General features: G+C 38.3%; 1 protein-coding gene across 3 annotated transcripts in view; it reads right to left on the bottom strand.

Annotated features, from left to right (window-relative positions):
- Positions 1-940: 940 nt before the first annotated feature.
- Positions 941-18,410, bottom strand: part of LOC139758416 (OTU domain-containing protein 5-A-like) — a 95,561-nt gene continuing 78,091 nt past the window's right edge. For all 3 annotated transcript variants that reach the window (XM_071679810.1, XM_071679820.1, XM_071679801.1), the window contains 2 exons: positions 13,127-13,580; positions 941-11,511 (listed from right to left, as the gene is read on the bottom strand). In XM_071679810.1, coding sequence (XP_071535911.1) covers positions 11,381-11,511; positions 13,127-13,580 — 585 coding nt within the window. In that variant the 3' untranslated portion in view covers positions 941-11,380. The remainder of the gene's footprint in view (positions 11,512-13,126; positions 13,581-18,410) is intronic.

Genomic DNA, 18,410 nt, shown 5'->3' with positions numbered 1-18,410 from the left:
TTCTAAGGGTTGTTAAATACTAAGAACACAGAGTTGTTTGTAGAGACCTACATTCTTAAAGGAAGATTAATGCAGAGCTATATGTCACAACTCATAGAGCAAATTGTCTGTTTAGGAAAAAAAAAATTCTAAGCAGCTTTTACTTCAAAATATTTGTACACTGAAAAAGGAGGGGCTTCTGAATGATTTGTTTGTAATGTGTGTGTGAAGGCAACATCTATTGAAAATGATAGGGGGAACAAGCCTGTCAAGATGCTTGACTTGGCGAACAAGCCCACTGTCAAGATGCTGGACTAAGTACTATAAAGTTAAAAGATGGGAGACCACAGTAATGTGCAATCAGTACAGTTCTTCAATACTTTCTTTTAATACAGTATACCTGCATCCATGAATAAAATTTTGTCAGAGTGGATAAAAATGAAGTTGGAAATATTGGAGAAACCAATAAAAGTATAAGTAAAGCAATACTAGTGGGGATGAAAATCAATTAAAGTTGGAAATATTTTTCTTAGGATAAACAAGACAAAAATAGATCAAAATAATAATAATAATAATAATGATAATAATTAACTATCTATCAATCTATATCTTGGATGCCCATTCCCTCCTGGAGTTCCTTCGAGTGGGTGGCCAAGAGAAGTCTCTAAAATTGGTGAACTCTAGTGCTGTTTCTCAGCCTTTTAGTAACTCACCCTTAACTGGCCAATTTGAAAGACCTTTTTGTGGTTTCAGCATATTATACATGATAGCTAGAGTGATGATGTGATTAAATGAGGCTATTTCTTCAACTGCTCCTGGCACTTCCTTGCTCACAAGGAAAACGGCAAACATAAACGGGGAAAATAATGGGACAGGAAATAAGTTGAGTAGTTATATCTGCAAAAACACAATTACATTGCAATTTATTTGTTGTAAAGAAAATGGAAAGTCAAACTAAAAATTTTCGATAGCATATTAAATTCTAATTGGAAACGAAGATCTATGAAATCTAAAGTTACATGTATATGAGATAGACCACAAATAAAAAAGATGAAGTGTGTGAACTGTTGAAGTTTAGAGGCTGATCACGTGCAGAGGTGTTCTGTGTGAGGAAGATAATATGAATGGAATACTTTTATCATCAGACAACTCTCCTCAGTGTGCAGTTTGAATGTCACTAGATTGTCATTAGCAACTATACCTCACTTTTTGAGTATTTTCAAACACTACAAATTTGTTTGGTATTAAACATCTCTTCTCATACGTTTTCTTAATCCCTGACAATGTCCAGCAGTTTTGTAATTTTCCAAGTTAACACTATTATCAACAAAGAACATTCCTACTCATAATACAAATACTGTTGTTGTCACATGCTGATATACAAGCCAGTTAAGCTGATTAGTATAAATTTCCCAAATCAATTCAGTGATACACAATCATTTTACTACAGGGTAAAATAAAACCCTGAAACACCTTTTCTCCTTTTAAACAATTCTGCTAGCTTTTTTCTGGTACTACCTACTAGTGTATCTTAAAAGGAAAGATGGACAGAAAGGGGAGAGAGAAGAGCTTCAGGAAATATATGACTTTAAAGGGAGGTGGAGGTGATTAAGGGATACTCCCCTCCCATAATTATTATCCAGGAAATATGCATGTAAGGATGAGTGTGCTTGCACTGATGAGAGTTTATGTATAATAAGGGGAAACCAGAAAAGATTTTCCAATTCATTTGTGTGGCTAGTAGGTAAAAGAACAAGTACAGATAAACATATCAGTACAGTTCAGTGGTCAGCATGGCCACAATGTCTTCAGTAAAAATGAAGTTTGTCAATAACGGACTGACAACACCTAAGGTCTTTCAAAAGCAAAGAAATTTTTTGCCACCTAGAAGAATTTTGATGTTTTATTTTCCAAATATTTGTAATATGTTTATGTGATAAAATGTATTGAGCTGATGAATATTCTACTGCTCAGAGATTAGTTACAAAAGTGACAAAGCTTTGTGTCAGCATTCCAAATAACACACCCTTAAATAAAAAAATCTGATACATTGTTCAAATATTTTTCTGAAAAAGTTGAGAGTGTGCAGCAACTGCTCAAACAGGCTAACTCCTAATAACATGTCATGTGGTCTATATACCTGCTTTAAACAAAACATGTTTAAATCAATAATCACTTAATCTTTTAAGTTTATGAGCTACCCGGCTTATAGCTGGGGAACATCTCACTGGCACAGAAATATATAAGGGGAAAGTTTAGCTCAGTTAGTTTCTACAATTAGAAAACACTTCACTAATACAAAGTAATTTACACAGAGAGGATTCAGTCCTGATGGCTTCTGTTCCAGTAAATTTCTATTAATTTGGCAGAGGCAACCATAATAGCCTGCTTCATGCCAAGAAAAATATCACAGTTCATATTTAAACAATCCGAATTCCCAGGAAGATTCTGCATGGGCCACCCTAAGCAAGGCTAGATATAGCACTGAATATGAATGTAAAATTGAAGTGGAGTATAACATATTAAAAGTCTGTATTCAGAAGTTACACAGATAGTCAAATACTTCCAATGGATGGAGACAAGACATGCAGCCAATTCCAGCAACCAAGATTAACAAACAATTAATACAGGGCTTCTGTTAAACTCTGAAGTGACCCGGACCATAGTACATGTAGGTGGACTATGAAATGAGGAAGTATCCATGTGATATCCCTCTCTCATCATATTCAAAATCTTTATGATAAAAAAAATCCTGCTTTTCTTTATAACTCACACCAATTGAGTTTCATTGTGAAAGCTATGTTTAATTTCAACAAATATGTTAAATTTTCAAAAATGAGTATAGAGCTATGATACATTACTTGGGCCCTGGTTCTTAACAAAAGGCCTGTAATTTACCACAATTACAACCATCTTATAGTATTAAATTTACACCTGGCTTCTTATCTCCACATGTAAAGTCAAATGCATGGTATTTACTACAAAGCGGAAGGCCTATAGCTTTTGTAAAATTTGTTACTGGTAAGACACGGGTTGTTTGTTTGGTTAACATCACAAAACCTCTTCACTGGCTGGTCACAATACAGAGGAAAAAAGACCAGCTGTCTCTCATACTGTGAAATCACTGTGTCTTTCTATAAATGCTAATACTAATATCAAGATAGGCCCTAAATATCTGTTCTGGGTTATCAAGTTACCTTATTTTGCAGTGAAATGGTTATTTATGCAAGCAGTATTCTACAATGACAGATATGAATAAATTCCAAATGAATCTGTAATGTGGTGATTCTGTAGAGCATAAGCAACATGAGCAGCCTTAACTTATGATGATGGTGACTATGTACATATTACTGAGATTACTGAAAATTATCTGTGGAAACTTTGGTGAAGCAACCTTGTCACAGATACAGAACAAATCAAAACACTATACTAACTGCAAAGTACAGTTGCAAGTAAAACAAATTATGTGGAAATGCCTGTTTTGTTATTCATATTCATATATACATATATATATATATATATATATATATATATATATATATATATATATATATATATATATATATATATATATAAAACGGGAATGTTCCACATTGGAAAAGAAAACACGAAAAAGAAGAGCCAGTACTATTCAGTCCAGAGTCTAGAACCCTCTTCAGCTGACTGAAATGAACAGACAGACAAGGCCTAAAGTTCGGTCACATAACTGACTAAGAGGCTTGAAGGACAAGTCACAGAGCCCATCCACTGATCTGAGTTCAGGTTGGGGATAATACTCTAAATGACAGAAGCCATGGTCAAATCAGGTGACCACTGCCTGCATGACAGGTTGAAATTAGGGGTAGAGCTAATGAAAGTAGATTCTACTATTTTTCTGCTAAAGTTATGATGAGACTTATATGTCAAAGAAGAGTTTTCCCAGTCAATAGAGTGATGTTTATCTTGAATGTTTAAAAACAGTAGAATTTTCCAGTCCCTATCTAACAGCATGCTTATATTCAGTTATTCTAGTGCTTAGACTATGGCCAGTTTGACCAATATATATATCATAATATGTGAATAAGAGCAAGGTTATTAGGTACAGTAGGGTTGAGGGTCAAGTCAATTGGGAGGTAAGTTTGAATGGAGAAAAACTGGAGGAAGTAAAGTGTTTTAGATATCTGGGAGTGGATCTGACAACGGATGGAACCATGGAAGCGGAAGTGAATCATAGGGTGGGAGAGGGGGCAAAAATCCTGGGAGCCTTGAAGAATGTGTGGAAGTCGAGAACATTATCTCGGAAAGCAAAAATGGGTATGTTTGAAGGAATAGTGGTTCCAACAATGTTGTATGGTTGCGAGGCGTGGGCTATGGATAGAGTTGTGCGCAGGAGGATGGATGTGCTGGAAATGAGATGTTTGAGGACAATGTGTGGTGTGAGGTGGTTTGATCAAGTAAGTAATGTAAGGGTAAGAGAGATGTGTGGAAATAAAATGAGCGTGGTTGAGAGAGCAGAAGAGGGTGTTTTGAAATGGTTTGGGCACATGGAGAGAATGAGTGAGGAAAGATTGACCAAGAGGATATATGTGTCGGAGGTGGAGGGAACGAGGAGAAGTGGGAGACCAAATTGGAGGTGGAAAGATGGAGTGAAAAAGATTTTGAGTGATCGGGGCCTGAACATGCAGGAGGGTGAAAGGAGGGCAAGGAATAGAGTAAATTGGATTGATGTGGTATACCGGGGTTGACATGCTGTCAGTGGATTGAATCAGGGCATGTGAAGCGTCTGGGGTAAACCATGGAAAGTTGTGTGGGGCCTGGATGTGGAAAGGGAGCTGTGGTTTCGGGCATTATTGCATGACAGCTAGAGACTGAGTGTGAACGAATGGGGCCTTTGTTGTCTTTTCCTAGCGCTACCTTGCACACATGAAGGGGGAGGGGGATGGTATTCCATGTGTGGCGAGGTGGCGATGGGAATGAATAAAGGCAGACAGTGTGAATTGTGTGCATGGGTATATATGTATGTGTGTGTGTGTGTATATATATGTGTACATTGAGATGTATAGGTATGTATATTTGCGTGTGTGGACGTGTATGTATATACATGTGTATGGGGGTGGGTTGGGCCATTTCTTTCGTCTGTTTCCTTGCGCTACCTTGCAAACGCGGGAGACAGCGACAAAGCAAAATAAATAAAATATAAATAAATAAATATTCTTTTCAGGGTATTTTATGAACCCCAGGTTTATCATCAAAGGACAGTCTTTGGTAAATGTTGACTAAATTCATACAAATATCATTTGGAAAACTAGTTACATTTAAAGTATCACTCTCAGTTTAAAATTGGACAATATAGTTGATGGTGATCAGTTGTACGGTAATTTAAGAGATGGGTTATGAAAGTTATCTTTTACAGAAGAGTTAACTCTACAAAAACTTGACATAGCAGAGTTGAGAGATTTACAAAGAAACCACTCTGGATAACTTAATTTCTTAGGCGGCGTTTGATAACGTTAATCTCATGGTCCAGATGTTGGGGGCGACAAATTCTTAGTGGTCTAGGGTAAAGAACAGAGGCCACACTCTTCTTGATCTGGTCAGGATGATTACTGAAAAAATGGTCGTAGCCTTCTGAGAGGATGGTTTTACTATAGACACTGAATTCAAGTTGGTTAAGGCCTTTCATAATCAACACATCTAAAAAGGGGAGTTTCCCATCACTTTCCCCACTCAACTTTGAATTTAATACTGGGAAAAAAAGAATTGAGCTTCTGGAAAAACAAGTCAAAACTTCTCCATGAATCATTCCATTGCGAAAAGATATCAACATACTGATACCAAATCATGACTGTTGGTATAATCTGAAGCAATGGTACAGACTTAAAGTATTCCATATATAGGTTGGATAGTACCGGAGGCAAAGCCACCTCACCCACAGAACAACCAAAACACTGTCAATAAAACTCATTTTAAAAAGAAAAGTAGTTAGTAATTACTAATTATTCTAGTAATATTCATAGTTACTTATCCCTGGGGATAGGGGAAAAAAAGAATACTTCCCACATATTCCCTGCATGTCGTAGAAGGTGACTAAAAGGGAAGGGAGCGGGGGGCTGGAAATCCTCCCCTCTCATTTTATTTTCTTTTAATTTTCCAAAAGAAGGAACAGAGATGGGGGCCAGGTGAGGATATTCCCTTAAAGGCCCAGTCCTCTGTTCTTAACACTACCTCACTAACGCGGGAAATGGCGAATAGTATGAAAGAAAGGTTAGTAGTTACTAACTACCAGAGAATTGTCTCTGGTACCATCCAACACAAATGGAATACTTTGAATCTATACTTTTGCCGCAGATTAAACCAACGGACATGATTTGGTATTGGCATGTCGATGATATCTTTTCAGTAAGGAATGATTCATAAGAAACTTTTGACTTGTTTTTCCGGGAGCTCAATTCTCTTGTTACCAGTATCAAATTTAAAGTTGAGCAGGACAATTCTCTTGTTCCCAGTATCAAATTAAAAGTTGAGCAGGAAAGTGCTGAGAACTCCCCTTTTTAGTGTTGATTATGAAAGCCCTTAGTCAAATTGAATTCAGTACCTTTATGAAACCCACCCACTCAGGAGGCTCTCTCCATTTCTTCAAAAATCATCCTAACCAAATCAAGAACAGTGTGGCCTCTGGTCTTTTCCTTACAACACTAAGAATTTGGAGCCCCCAACATTTGGACCATGAGATTAATGTTATCAAATGCCAGCTTAAGAAATTAGGTTATCCAGATTGATTTCTTTGTAAATCTCCAAACTCTGCTACGTCAAGTTTTTATAGAGTGAACTCTTCTGTAAGAGATAATTCGTAACTACCTCTTAAATTACCATAAAACTGATCTGCATTGGCTTTATTGTCCAATTTCAAACCTATTGAGAGTGATACTTTAAGTGTAACTTTTAGTTATCCTAATAGAGTTGATAGAGATGCTCTGTGGAAGGTATTAAGAATATATGGTGTGGGAGGAAAGTTGTTAGAAGCAGTGAAAAGTTTTTATCGAGGATGTAAGGCATGTGTACGTGTAGGAAGAGAGGAAAGTGATTGGTTCTCAGTGAATGTAGGTTTGCGGCAGGGGTGTGTGATGTCTCCATGGTTGTTTAATTTGTTTATGGATGGGGTTGTTAGGGAGGTAAATGCAAGAGTTTTGGAAAGAGGGGCAAGTATGAAGTCTGTTGGGGATGAGAGAGCTTGGGAAGTGAGTCAGTTGTTGTTCGCTGATGATACAGCGCTGGTGGCTGATTCATGTGAGAAACTGCAGAAGCTGGTGACTGAGTTTGGTAAAGTGTGTGGAAGAAGAAAGTTAAGAGTAAATGTGAATAAGAGCAAGGTTATTAAGGTACAGTAGGGTTGAGGGTCAAGTCAACTGGGTGGTGAGTTTGAATGGAGAAAAACTGGAGGAAGTGAAGTGTTTTAGATATCTGGGAGTGGATCTGGCAGCGGATGGAACCATGGAAGCGGAAGTGGATCATAGGGTGGGGGAGGGGGCGAAAATTCTGGGGGCCTTGAAGAATGTGTGGAAGTCGAGAACATTATCTCGGAAAGCAAAAATGGGTATGTTTGAAGGAATAGTGGTTCCAACAATGTTGTATGGTTGCGAGGCGTGGGCTATGGATAGAGTTGTGCGCAGGAGGATGGATGTGCTGGAAATGAGATGTTTGAGGACAATGTGTGGTGTGAAGTGGTTTGATCGAGTGAGTAACGTAAGGGTAAGAGAGATGTGTGGAAATAAAAAGAGCGTGGTTGAGAGAGCAGAAGAGGGTGTTTTGAAGTGGTTTAGGCACATGGAGAGAATGAGTGAGGAAAGATTGACCAAGAGGATATATGTGTCGGAGGTGGAGGGAATGAGGAGAGACCAAATTGGAGGTGGAAAGATGGAGTGAAAAAGATTTTGTGTGATCGGGGCCTGAACATGCAGGAGGGTGAAAGGAGGGCAAGGAATAGAGTGAATTGGAGCGATGTGGTATACCGGGGTTGACGTGCTGTCAGTGGATTGAATCAAGGCATGTGAAGCGTCTGGGGTATAAACCTTGGGTTTACAAAATACCATGAAAAGAATGTAATGATGTGTATATTGGTCAAACTGGCAGAAGTCTAAGCACTAGAATAACTGAACATAAATGTACTGTTAGGTATGGCCAGAAAAGTCTGCTATTTTCAAACATATTCAAAATCAAAGACACACTACTGACTGCACCAACTCTCCTTTGTTAGACAACTCTTCGTTGTCATATAAGTCTCATCATAAATAAAGCAGAAAAATAGTAGAATCTGCTTTCATTAGCTCTAACTCTAATTTCAACCTGTCATGTAGGCACTGTTCGCCTGATCTGATCATGGCTTCTGTCATTCAGAGGATTATCCTAAACCTCTCCTCAGTCAATGTGGATCATACGTCAGGTATCTTAGGTCAAGTGTTAGGCTCCAAGACTTGTCCTTCAAGCCTCATGACTGGTCATGTGACCCAACTTTAGGCCTTGTCTGTCTGTTCACTCCAGCTGGCTGAAGAGGGTCCTAGACTCTGGACTAAAATATACCGGCTCTTCTTTTTCTTGTTTTCTTTTCCAATGAAGGATGTTCCTGTTACATTTACCAGTGTGTTATTACACTTTTTGGATTATGTATACACACAATCACCACTGGAAAGAGAAAAGGATGTAATAAATGAAAGTACTCACTGTTCTTTTTTTTCTTTCCAGTGGTGATTGTGCATATACCTCTTCACAGTGAAGTGAAGGTTTTGCATATATATATATATATATATATATATATATATATATATATATATATATATATATATATATATATATACATATACATATATATATATATATATATATATATATATATATATATATATATATATATATATCACACACATCTTTCCCCCATTTTGCAAGGGCAAGAATGTAGATCCACTCATTTATTTTCATTTTATAAAACTGTACCAGTTTCAAGAAATGAAGGGTGAGTTTCAGTCATATGTTGTAAATGCCTGCATAAATAAGTGGGTGAGAACAGGCTACCTGCTCCCTCCAACTAATATCCAGTCCTCATCCATCATTTCACCTTCATACAATGAAGTCTCTGTTATCTGAACCCCACTCATCCTGACAGTGTGTGGGTAAGTATTTGTTAGCCTTAAGGAAAGAGGTGGGGTGCAAGCATTCAATACAATATTCATCTTGCCAGCAGAAAAAACTTGTAATCAGCAGAGAACCTAATCCATCTTTATTAATTCACCACATTTAGTCAACAAAAAATACCTTAGGCTACAAAAATTTTCAGCAATTCATTGATCTCAATTCAATTAGTTTTTGCTTATGACTGGACAAAACTTTTGTAATGGATATCTTAATCAAACAAGAGTAAAGAATTTGCAATACCATAAATTTTATTACCCCTCCTAGAAAAGTAAGATTTGTCTGTCAGTAGGCCTAACTTACTGCCTACCCCTACCACCATCAAATTTTGTGTTTGTGTGTGTGTGTGTGTGTGTGTGTAATTACTTATTCATAATGCATGGTGTACCTACGAGTATCTATGACAAGATTTCGCCAAAATGGTACGACAGACGCGTCATTCTCACTGTACATTTTTACTTCATGAATAAGACCATTCCTCTATTTTGCCACCTCCATTACATGATCACCGATTTTGGGTTCATCTGGGGCTGTTTCACTTACATATGATTTCTTTTAAATGCTTGTGTAATTTGTATTACGCATCTTTTTCATTTCTAATGGTAGTATATTGAAAAGACATTTCAACTTCCTGCTGGGCATTTCTCGTGTTCCTATCTGATCCATTATCAGCAAGTTCCACAATTTACTTAGATGTAACAACTCTGTATATTCCTCCTCATTCAGAGGTTTTCATGTTCAATATATTTTCTTTTATAGCTTCACTATATCAACATGCACAGATTATCATATATCTTTCTCTTCTTCTTTCTCAACTGTGCATTTCCAGTTCTTTCAGCCTTTCACAGAAGTTTATATGTCTTACATATGTAGGGCCACATCTCTTGAACCTTATCTACTGCCACATCTCCTAAGCCTTATCTACGATCATAAAGTTTTTTAAACTTATGAATGTTGTCAGCATTTACCATTTTGTCATTCAGTGAATTTCATTCACTCATGACTCATATACTATAAAATTATTTCCATACATCTTTTTTAACAGGCTTCTTTCTTACTTTCATTCTGTTCTCTAGTTATTTTGTCTCTACATCTTTAGGAAACCTATTCACTACTCTGTCATCAATCTGGTTTACAAGGATGTAATATGGGCAACACTCACTCTTTTCTCTTCCATGGTGGTCATATCACTGACATCAATCCCTTTCCTTTGTAACTCAACTCTCTTAATTCTGGTAACACCTTTGTTGCCCTCCTCTGGACCTTCTCTATCATCTGTATGTGGTGCCCAAACTTGAAAAGCTTCTAGTCTTTGCCTATGTAGGATGTGGACAGGTTGCTGAATTTTTTCCCTATCCATGAACTTCAGTGAAATTCTAATATTTGCCAGCAGAGTTAGTTTCCTTACAATCCCTAATAATGGTATGCCTATGTGGTAAGCACTAGGCCAACTAGTGCATAATAATCCACCTTCCCTATGAAGCACTGCAATTCAAACAGCAATTTAAGTGTGCATTTGTGTGTGTGTGTCTCTCTCTCTCTCTGATTTTTGTTCAGCTATCTATGACAGTCTATTGACATGTGGGAGAGAGTTTGATTTTTCTATGATTGGTACAGTATTTTGTTACAGCAATATAAACTTTGAGTTTAATAATTCAATCTAACAAAGACATATTTCTTTCCTGTACATTATAAAAATCTAAATATCTGAGATACCAGAAAACTCATTTGACCAGATGGGGTCTGGTCCCAATTCATCTAGATAACTGGGAATTCAATGTATGTAAACTATGTGTACAAAATTCAGGAGTACTTTTTTCCAAGATGTAAGCAAAAATGGGAACTTTCAAGATGCTTGGAAATCTCTTATTTTTCCATACATTATGAAGCTCACTTTGTGCAGATTTACTTTGCATGTACTTTTCTAGGAGAACATCCCAACACAAAGGAAGGGAAAGGTGTGTGTGAATATATATATATATATATATATATATATATATATATATATATATATATATATATATATATATATATACATATATATATATATATATATATATATATATATATATATATATATATATATATATACATCAAAACATTACATGTACATCTTAAGTTGATTATGAAGATAAACTTGTGTTGCCAATACATTCACCAAGTGGAGGTGGCTTGATACTGGAGTGACTATGTATGCACACAAGAAAAATGGCAACATTATTTACTATGGGATGAAGTGTTAGGATGAAGAGGATGAATCTGAACTGTCATCCTTGGTCCTGCATTTCAATGACTCCAAATATTCTTGCTGGCTGGCAGCAAGCACTTGGGCAAGAATATCTGCCTCTGCACTGGAGTAATCACTCAGCCCTGGAAAAGATCATGTTATCAACATCTTTAGAGAGTTCAGGAAAAGGTGGTCTATCAATATTCTCAATCAATATCTAATTTGCCATAATATTCACTAACTGCAGGACAACCTGAGTGGAAAGTTCAAGGATACTTCTTTCCTTAAACTAAATAAATCATGGTAAACTTCCCACTCCTGAAATGTTGTAAATAATACATACATCTTTTAACATGCTATTCTTTTTCACCCTAAATGCTTTTCCTGCATAAGCATAGTGTCCTCAGGAATAAATGAACAAAAGCCTCATTTACTAACACCAAACTGACTGCTATCTTCCATAATGTAATGAAACCAGTACCTACCATCAAGAGCAAGGCCCCACAATTATTCCATGGTTCACCTTGATTAGTACATGTGCCCTGGCTCAGACCATTAGCAGTAAGTCACCCTCTATATACATCATTAATCCAATGCATTATATCCCATGCAATCCACTCATCCTCCTGAATATTTAGACCCCACTGTCCTAAGGTCTCCATGGTCTCCCTCTTTCCCTTGTTCCTTTCCACTTTTTACATGTAGATCCTACACATCCGTGAAAAACACAAAATTTAAATAATTTCTCAAGCAATAATACCTATACATCAAACAAAAATGCATATTCAACTTTGCTGAGCTAAGTATCAGTTGGTACGCATACATCAACCAAGGAGGTATGTTACCGGCACTACCCACCTGGGTACTGGGAGGGGTAATGATAACTGCACTGAGACCCAGCACTTCAGTGGTTTTCAAGCTGCACTCCTCTGACTCAGGTAGCTTCCTTTCTTTCTCTTTTATCCACACATAGCCTTCTGGCATTCTGTCCGTAAACATACAGTCACTCCTTGTCACGCATAATACATGACAACACTGAACTCACACAACTCATTCTTCGTAAATCTAGATTTTTTTGCAGAAAGCACTATGCACTAGCCCTACCTTTTGGCAAAATGGTAGGAGCAATAGACAGAAGTTGTAGGTAGGAACATTAGGCAGGAGCATCAGTAGAAACATTAGGCAGGAGCATTAAGCTGAAGTAGTAGGTTGGAACATTAATTAGGAACATTAGGTAGAGGTAGTCAGTAGGAACCTCTAAAAACACAGTGATAGAGTGGCCTGTTAAGGGTAAGGCACCAAAGGCTAACAAGTGGCAATGGAGTTCACCAGCTATGGAGACTTTTGCCACGGCCACCACCTTGAGGGAATTCCTGGAGGGAACGAGCAACAGAGATATAGATAGATAAATAGATAGATCTGTAACTGATAAATTTTGCCCAATCAATGTGAAATGCCCTTGCATATTCCTTTCTTAATTCTTTTGTTACTCTAATATTACAATCATCTACCTCATATTCCATATTCAAAATCTTTGTTCCCATACATATGAGGTGATTTAAATGAGTAGATATGCATCTTTAGTGTGAAATAACCTTGCAAAGGTGGGATCCCTAAAACCATGCTCTGGCAATAGGAAAGGATATCAATCATTCTATTTAAGAGCTGCTATCCTGCTGTTTCAGTTTTCACAATATCAGTAGAATTCTACCCTTTGCTCTACATATCAACAAAGATGAACAGTTGCCACAGACTTACCAAATATATTTGGAGGTAGATCATTTAAGAAAGAAGCTCTTTCATTAACTGTGAATTCTCCTATGGAAGAGTGACCCGAGGAGGAGGGCATTGGGTCTTTGGATGAACCAGGAACTGCAGGGTCATGATCAGGCTCGGAACTTGTGTCTTTTGAGCTAGATGATCCACGTGGTGATGATGAACCTCTTGGTGATGATGAACCTCTTGGTGATGATGAACCTCTTGGTGATGAGGAACCATGAGGTGATGAGGAACCATGAGGTGATGAAGAACTATGAGGTGATGTACAATTGCGAGGTGATAACCTAGCAAGTTCAGTAGAACAAGGGGAGGAACGTGGGGAGCTGCGAGATGTTTCTGAAGATCCCTCAGCAAGGGAACTCTGATGAAGTGGTGATGTCCGCCTCCGACAGCGGTCACTGGGGCCAGAGCCTGATGGTGATGAAGGGGACCGCTATGGAAAGAAAGAATAAGAGGGATACAAATCAATTAAACTATTATAAAAAGATGGGGAAGGGCTGACAAATTAATAACACACTGTAAAAAGTGACAAACTGGGGTGCAGCAGAGGTTCTGGAAATCCTTCCCTCCTGTATCATCACTTTCCAAAAGAAAGAACAGAGGAAGAAACCCACTGTGGACTTTTCCTCTAAGGCTCATTCCTGATTCTGCTTAAAAAAAGGTATAAAACGGAGAACAATTGTAAATGTGGAAAAATACGTAAAAATTCAAACACACTGCAAATAACCAAACCTTCTTCACTGCTAAACCAAATAATCTTCCATTTATTCACATCTACCTCTTAACTGTCTCCATTCAAACACTCTCCCAAACTTAGACAACAGCTTCTGCAGTTTCTCATTCAAATCTACCAAGAGTGCTGTGTTATCAACAAAACTACTGATTCACCTCCCAGGCCCCCAATCCATTACAGACTGCATATCTGCTCCTCCCTGGATTCAAGATTTTTGCATACATGTCCCTCACTACCCAAACAAATCAAACAGACAAGGTGACATCAAACACCCCTGCTGCAGACCCAATTTCACCTGGAAGCAAGCATTCTCCTCTGGCACACGTCTTACTCTCAATAAAAACTCCTCACTGCTTCTAATAGCACCATACATTCGTAACCCCTTCCTAAGAGAATCTCCATCAACCCTATCATATGGTTTCTCTATCCATAAATGTTACATACAAGTCCTGTTTCTCTATATATTACTTACACACATTCTTCAAAGGAAAGATCTGATCCAAACATTCTCTATCACTCCTGAAAGCAAATTGTTCACCCTAAGTCACATATCTTTGCATGCCAATTTCTAAAAGCGTAACAGAACCAGAAATGCCACATAGAAATCCTTCTGTTTTTCTAAGAATTTCTCACAAAAATTCTTCACAGCAAACACCTGATCCAAACATCCTCTACCACCCCTGAAACCATCCTCTCAATTACCACTCTTACACAAAACTTACAAGGTGCACTCAATAATCTTATACATACAGCTGGGTAAGTGGCATGCTATTTCATGAGTGGCTGGTTGGCGATGGGAATGGATGAAGGCAGCAAGTATCAAAATGTACATGTGCATATATGAATAAATATATGTATACGTTGAAATGAATAGGTATGTATATGTGCGTGTGTGAGCGTTTATGTATATACATGTGTATGTGGGTGGGTTGGGCTGTTCTTTCATCAGTTTCCTTGCGCTACCTTGCTAATGCAGGAGACGGCGATTAGGCATGATAAAAAAAAAAAATATATATATAAAATTATAATAATAATAATAATAATGGTAAGGACATTCACTATATGAATGGACCACGGTGAAGTGCCTGAGGATTGGCATAAGGCATGCATTGTACAAAGGCCAAGGGGATAAAGGTGGGTGTTCAAACTACAGAGGCATAAGTTTGTTGAGTATTCCTGGGAAATTATATGGGAGGGGATTGATTAAGAGGGTCAAGGCATGTACAGAGGATCAGATTAGGGAAGAGCAATGTGGTTTAAGAAGTGGTAGAGAATATGGGGATCAGGTGTTTGCTTTGAAGAATGTATGTGAGAAATACTTAGAAAAACAGATGGATATGTATGTAGCATTTATGGATCTGGAGAGGGGATAAGATAGGGTTGATAGAGATGCTTTGTGGAAGGTTTTAAGAGTATATGGTTTTGGAGGTAAGTTGCTAGAACCAATGAAAAGTTTTTACCAAGGATGTAAGGCATGTGTATGAGTAGGAAGAGAGGAGAATAATTGGTTCCCAGTGAATTTCAGTTTGCAGCAGGGGTGTGTGATGTCCCTATGATTGTTTAATTTGTTTATGGATGGGGTGGTTAGGGAGGTAATGCATGAAGTTTTGGAGTGGGGGAGAGTAAGTAGTCTGTTGGGGATGATATGGCCTGGGAAATGTAAGTTGTTGTTCACTGATGATACAGCTCTAGTGGTTGATTCATGTGAAAAACTGCAGAAGTTGGTGACTGAGTATGAAAAAGTGTGTGAAAGGAGAAGGTTGAGAGTAAATGTGAATAAGAGCAAGGTTATTAGGTTCAGTAGGCAAGGTCATTAGGTTCAGTAGGGTTGAGAGACAAGGAAATTGGGAAGCAAGTTTGAATGAAGAAAAATTGGAGGAAGTGGAGTGTTTTAGATATCTGGGACTGCACTTAGCAGCAAATGGAACCATAGAAGAGGAAGTGAGTCACAGGGTGGGGGTTGGGGGCGAAGGTTCTGGGAGCAATGAAGAATGTGTGGAAAGACAAAACGCTATCTTAGAGACCAAAAATGGGTATGTGTGAAGGAATAGTAGGTCCAACAATGATATATGGTTGCAAGACATTGGCTATAGATACGGTTGTACAAAGGAGGGTGGATGTGTTGGAAATTAAATGTTTGAGGACAATATGTGGTGCGAGATGGTTTGATTGAGTAAGTAATGGAAGGGTAAGAGAGATGTGTGGAAATAAAAGGAGTGTGGTTCCCATACCGGGGTCACCCCTCTTTTCAGGACTCTCGCAATTACCTTCCTCATCTCCCCATCCATAAACATACTGAACAACCATGGCGACATCTACAAATCCCTGCCAAAAACCAACCTTCACTCTGAACTACTTACCCTCCTCTTACCCAAATTATATACATGCCTTACACCCTCGATAAAATCTTCTCCGCTTCCAGCAGCTCTCCTCCCACACCATACATTCTTATAATCTTCCACAAAAATCTCTATCAACCTTAACATATATTTTCTCTAGATCCACAAATGCCACATACAAATCTCTCTGTTTCTCTACATATTTCTTATACATATTCTTATAGCAAAACTTTACCTACACATCCTTTACCACTTCTGAAACCACACTGCTCCTCCCCAGTCTGATGCTCTGTATGCCTTAATCCTCTTAATCAATACCCTCCAATCCAGCTTATCAAGTATACTCAACAAACGTATACTTCTGTAGTCTGAACACTTACCCTTATCCCCCTTTCCTTTATACAGTGGCAACAAGCTGCTGAGAGCAGCCGCCAAGGATGGCACTACCATCCTGACCAAGGAGTGTTAAAAGTTGTGCCTGAAACCAACTTACACTTTCCATGTTAGGATTGCTGGTCTTAATTTGTGTCTCATCAAAATGGGACTACTGGTCTAGCCATGCCATCTTCTTACAAGCACCATACACCAACTCAAATCTTGCTTATTTTCATTTTTCACAAGTACTCCTACCAACTCCTGTCCATTCAAAAAATTTTGAAGTATCATCATGCTAAGAATCTCTGGGTTTTCACCTGACTCTACTGCCAATGAGGGTTAGGGCTCTGATAGTAGTAGTACCAGCCCCTTCCATGACCTTTCCCTCTCTGTTAAACCTTCTCTTTCTTCATTCACTCTATCAACATTCGCTGTCTCCAGTAACCTCCCCTCTGTTGAATACGATCTATCTAGTACCTCTCCTAATATCTCACTTCTCTCTGAGACACAGTTGTCTAATGATGTCACGAGTCCCCTCTTCATATCAGACAACAATCTCCACACATGATTCCGGTTCAAAGGAGGTGTTTGTGTTTACTCCAATATCAACACACCTTTTGCATGCCTAAAGGGTCTTGAGTCCCCAAACTTTGATGTTATGTGGCTCAAGGTCCGTCAAGCTGCTCTCCTAATTCTACAAATTTCATTTCCTTCTTCAACTAACTAAACTCCTGCCATGAGACTGTGACATCCTATCACCCACAAGCTGAGATCCTCTACCGCGGAAATTTCAACGTTCATCATAGGGAATGACTGAATTCCTCCCATATGAATGGCAGAGTGATTGAGGCCCTCACATTCTCTTATTCTCAATGATTTAGAAAAATTATCTCCCACCCTACCCAGATTTCTGACTACTGTGATCACTCTCCTAATATTCTGGATCTGTTTTTCAACTCCAGTCCATCCCGCTTAAGTACACAATCTTGCCCTCACTTGGTTAATCTGATCATACACTCATAAATGTATCTATTTTTATGGCACCTCCCCCTCCAGCAGCCCCTTCTTTGCATAAATACTACCACCTCAACAAAGCTGACTGGAATAATTTCCTTAACTTCTTTTCCGACTTTCCTTTGGTAAATTACCGTCTTATGTGGTCTTTCTATCTCCAAAAGCATAGAAGAGGTTATCTTTGCAGGCATGGAAGCATTTATCCCTTCTTCCTATAAAACGATCTCTTCACCCAATCCATGGTTCAACCATTCCTATTCTGAGGCTATTCAGGAAAGGGATAAAGCATAACGGGTCTGGAAAACTTTTCTTCCTCTAACTCCCATTCAGCTTTAATCACTGACCGTAATCAATGCAAGTACTTACCCTTGTGGCAAAGCATTCCTTTATTCAAAGGAAGTGTGGTAACTTCTTATCATCCACTGGTAAGTCTTTCTAGTCTCTAGATAAAGGCATCTCTCACAACTTGACACTCTACATCTCCTTCACTATTCTGTTCTGATGGGACTGTAGCTGTCTCTGCCATAGAAAAGCAACTCTCTTTGGTTCCTGTTTCTCCTCTAACTCAACCTTGGATGACTCTTAACGTTTCTTCACCCCCTGATGCTCCTCTACCTAATCTTATGCTCCTCGCCTTAATCTATTTTTGGGCTGTCCGAAAAGCTCTTATGTCTCTGGACACAAGCAAGGATTATGGTCCTGACGGCATACATCCCTGTGTGCTGAAAGAGAGTGCCTCTTAACTTGCACCTGTGCTTGCTCATCTGTTCTGTTTCTCTATAAAAACAAACCTTTCGTTCTC

This window comes from Panulirus ornatus, chromosome 2, assembly GCF_036320965.1.
Source record: "Panulirus ornatus isolate Po-2019 chromosome 2, ASM3632096v1, whole genome shotgun sequence".
In the NCBI taxonomy this organism is placed as follows: Eukaryota; Metazoa; Arthropoda; class Malacostraca; order Decapoda; family Palinuridae; genus Panulirus; species Panulirus ornatus.
The sequence above is the reverse complement of the archived record's forward strand: the minus strand, read 5'-3'. Positions and strand labels throughout refer to the sequence as shown.